We start from the raw sequence: 2,298 nt of genomic DNA on the forward strand, positions 1-2,298 counted from the left end.
ACCTTGGCCATCTCGAGCTTGTACTTGTGCAGTGCCTTCTCCTTCATGTTGACGTTGTTGGCCTCGGCCGTCGCTTCGAGGAGCGTCTTGGCCTCGGGGAAGATCGTCGCCTCCTTGAAGAGCGCCGCATACGACTTGATAAAGGTGAGGAGCTCCTGCGACGAGACGTCGACGCCGTGGATCTTCTTGGGCTGCAGCGACGTCGCGCCAAAGAGATGGTTGAGGTACGACGTCAAGAGCTCCATGAAGCGACTGTCAATCTCGTCAATGGACCCGTCATAGTCGCGGTCCGTGACAGCGTGGCCCGGGTGCGACAGCAGAATGCACGAGATGGACTGGAAGCATGCAAAAATCTGTTCGCGCGTGTCGGCAAGGTCTTGCTGCTTGCGCGCCGCGAGGATCTCCTGCGTGTACGCCTTCATGTCGGCCTTCTTCTCGTCGAGAGTCGCCGACCGCTTGAAGTCTTGCCAATCGCGCACCAAGAAATCGAGGTGCTGGAACGGACGCATCTGTCCGTCGTGGGCGCCTTCGCCATCGTCGTCGTCGTCGTCCGACTTGGCGTCTTCAACGTCCGTGGCATCGACCACGTCGTTGGCGTCACTCGATGCCTGCTTGGCGAGGTTCTTGTCCGAGACCGCCTTGGCAAACGACTGGATGCTGCGCAGAGACGCCGCCTTCATCTCGGCATTGTCGTTCTGGTCGATCGAGCCCTGGAGCGCCATGCTACACCCGCGCTGAGTATAAACATGCGTTTGGTTGCGAGGACGCACCGGCCATATTCGGTAAACAGCGCCAGATGCTGGAGGTTGTCTTCCTGGACGCGCTTGTCGACGTTGTAAATCTGGTACGAACTCAAGAGCGTGCTGAGGCCAAAGATGCTCGCCGTGAGCATCTGCGACGTCTCCGAGTCGAACATGCCCTGCGTGTCGATGAGGAAGACGGCAATGTCTTCGCCGTCCTTGCTCTTGCGGATAAACGGCTCGCCCCACATCCAGATGCCGGTCGTGTTGCGCTTTCGGCCCGCGCGCCACGAAAAGCCCGTCTCGCCGTGCGTCTGCTCAAAGTTCGAGTTGCCCTCGAGCTGCGCGCCGTGCGCCATAGCCCACTCGCGCGTCGTGACGTCCGGCGACTCGTGCGTCGACGTGTACTTCAAGTAGCGCAAGAAGAGATCCAATACGAACGACTTGCCCGTACGGAAGGCGCCGACGACCGAGATGATTGCAACCTTCATGTCGCCGGGAACCTACTCGCAGCACCATGAGGCTCATCGTCGCCATCTTCGTGAGGAGCGTTGACGTACCTTGCCAAGGATGGATTCGATCGCTTCGTCGTTGAGCTCAAACTTGGTACCCTCGTCGTCAATGCGCACGATCTACCCGGGGTCGCATGGGTGCATGGAGCGAATGGCGTGGGCATGGTACCTGGATCGCGCCGACCTGCGGCGCCGGCTCGGCGGCCGGGCTCGCGCTGCTCGCTTCGACATGCTCGTCCATCGTGCGTCCTTGTAGTATCGAAGAATGCGCCTATGTAGTCAATACTCTTGGGTTGGGAAAAACCTCTTAAAATGAATATTGTCCCGAGAAATATGCAATCTCAAGGTTCAAGTGACGGCGGCACGGAGGAGGACGATGGTCGTTCGACAGCTTTCGCCGCCCGCCATGGCCTTGACCGCGCTCTACCTGCGTTACATTAGCTGGCTGTCCTCCATAGAAGCCGTGGCCGGCAATTGTGGCGCTCCCGCGGCACCGGCTGCAGCGTCCTGGGCTATAGAGACGCACGGTGCACAGGATGGCCACGTAAGGATACCGTGGATGCTATATGATGTCGTGTCATAGATAGGCTGTCAACGTCAACGATGATGATTGGCATTCCCTTGAAGCTCCAGCGATGACACCATCGACAGCACACTCGACTTGGACCCTCTCTAGTCGTCGTCATCGTAGAATTTAACGTTATGGTAGAATATGGGGTGTCTAGAAGTATTTAAACACTCGAGTCGGAGAACATGATGTAGCCGGCATGACCAAGCGCGAGGCCGACACTCGAGAGGAAGATCACGTCGATCTGCTTCTGCGGCAGTCGGCCGCGGAGCCCGATGCGGAGGAGCGGGATGAGCGGGCCATACAAGAGCGGCGCGAACAAGTGGAGGTTCGGGCCGGCCGCGGGCTTGGCCTCGACGGCCGGCGGCGGCGTCCACTCTCGTCTGTTCGGGGCCATCGTCGTCGTCGTCGCGGTGTCGAGGATTCGATTGTGTTGGTGCGAGAGAGTCCAGCCGCCGCGATCGTCCTGTCCTTTACC

The 2,298-nt window shown here is 59.4% G+C and overlaps 2 protein-coding genes across 2 annotated transcripts; both read right to left on the minus strand.

Annotated features, from left to right (window-relative positions):
* Positions 1-2: 2 nt before the first annotated feature.
* On the minus strand, positions 3-1,493 carry SPRG_18426 (hypothetical protein; the record flags this gene model as incomplete). The annotated part of the gene is made up of 4 exons (XM_012357864.1): positions 3-723; positions 771-1,243; positions 1,301-1,372; positions 1,422-1,493. Coding segments are annotated over 4 exons (1,338 nt in total), but the record flags the coding sequence as incomplete, so codon positions are not given.
* Positions 1,494-1,902: 409 nt separating this feature from the next.
* On the minus strand, positions 1,903-2,289 carry SPRG_18427 (hypothetical protein). Its single transcript, XM_012357865.1, has one exon. It carries the CDS (start codon positions 2,215-2,217, stop codon positions 1,984-1,986), a length of 234 nt encoding a protein of 77 aa, XP_012213255.1. The 5' UTR covers positions 2,218-2,289; the 3' UTR covers positions 1,903-1,983.
* Between the last annotated feature and the right edge of the window lie 9 nt (positions 2,290-2,298).

The sequence above is a fragment of the Saprolegnia parasitica genome (assembly GCF_000151545.1).
Source record: "Saprolegnia parasitica CBS 223.65 unplaced genomic scaffold supercont2.1190, whole genome shotgun sequence".
Classification (NCBI taxonomy): Eukaryota; Oomycota; class Saprolegniomycetes; order Saprolegniales; family Saprolegniaceae; genus Saprolegnia; species Saprolegnia parasitica.

Excerpts from the sequence above, each read along its gene's own strand:
- SPRG_18427 (XM_012357865.1), bottom strand. The coding sequence starts at position 2,217 with ATGGCCCCGAACAGACGAGAGTGGACGCCGCCGCCGGCCGTCGAGGCC.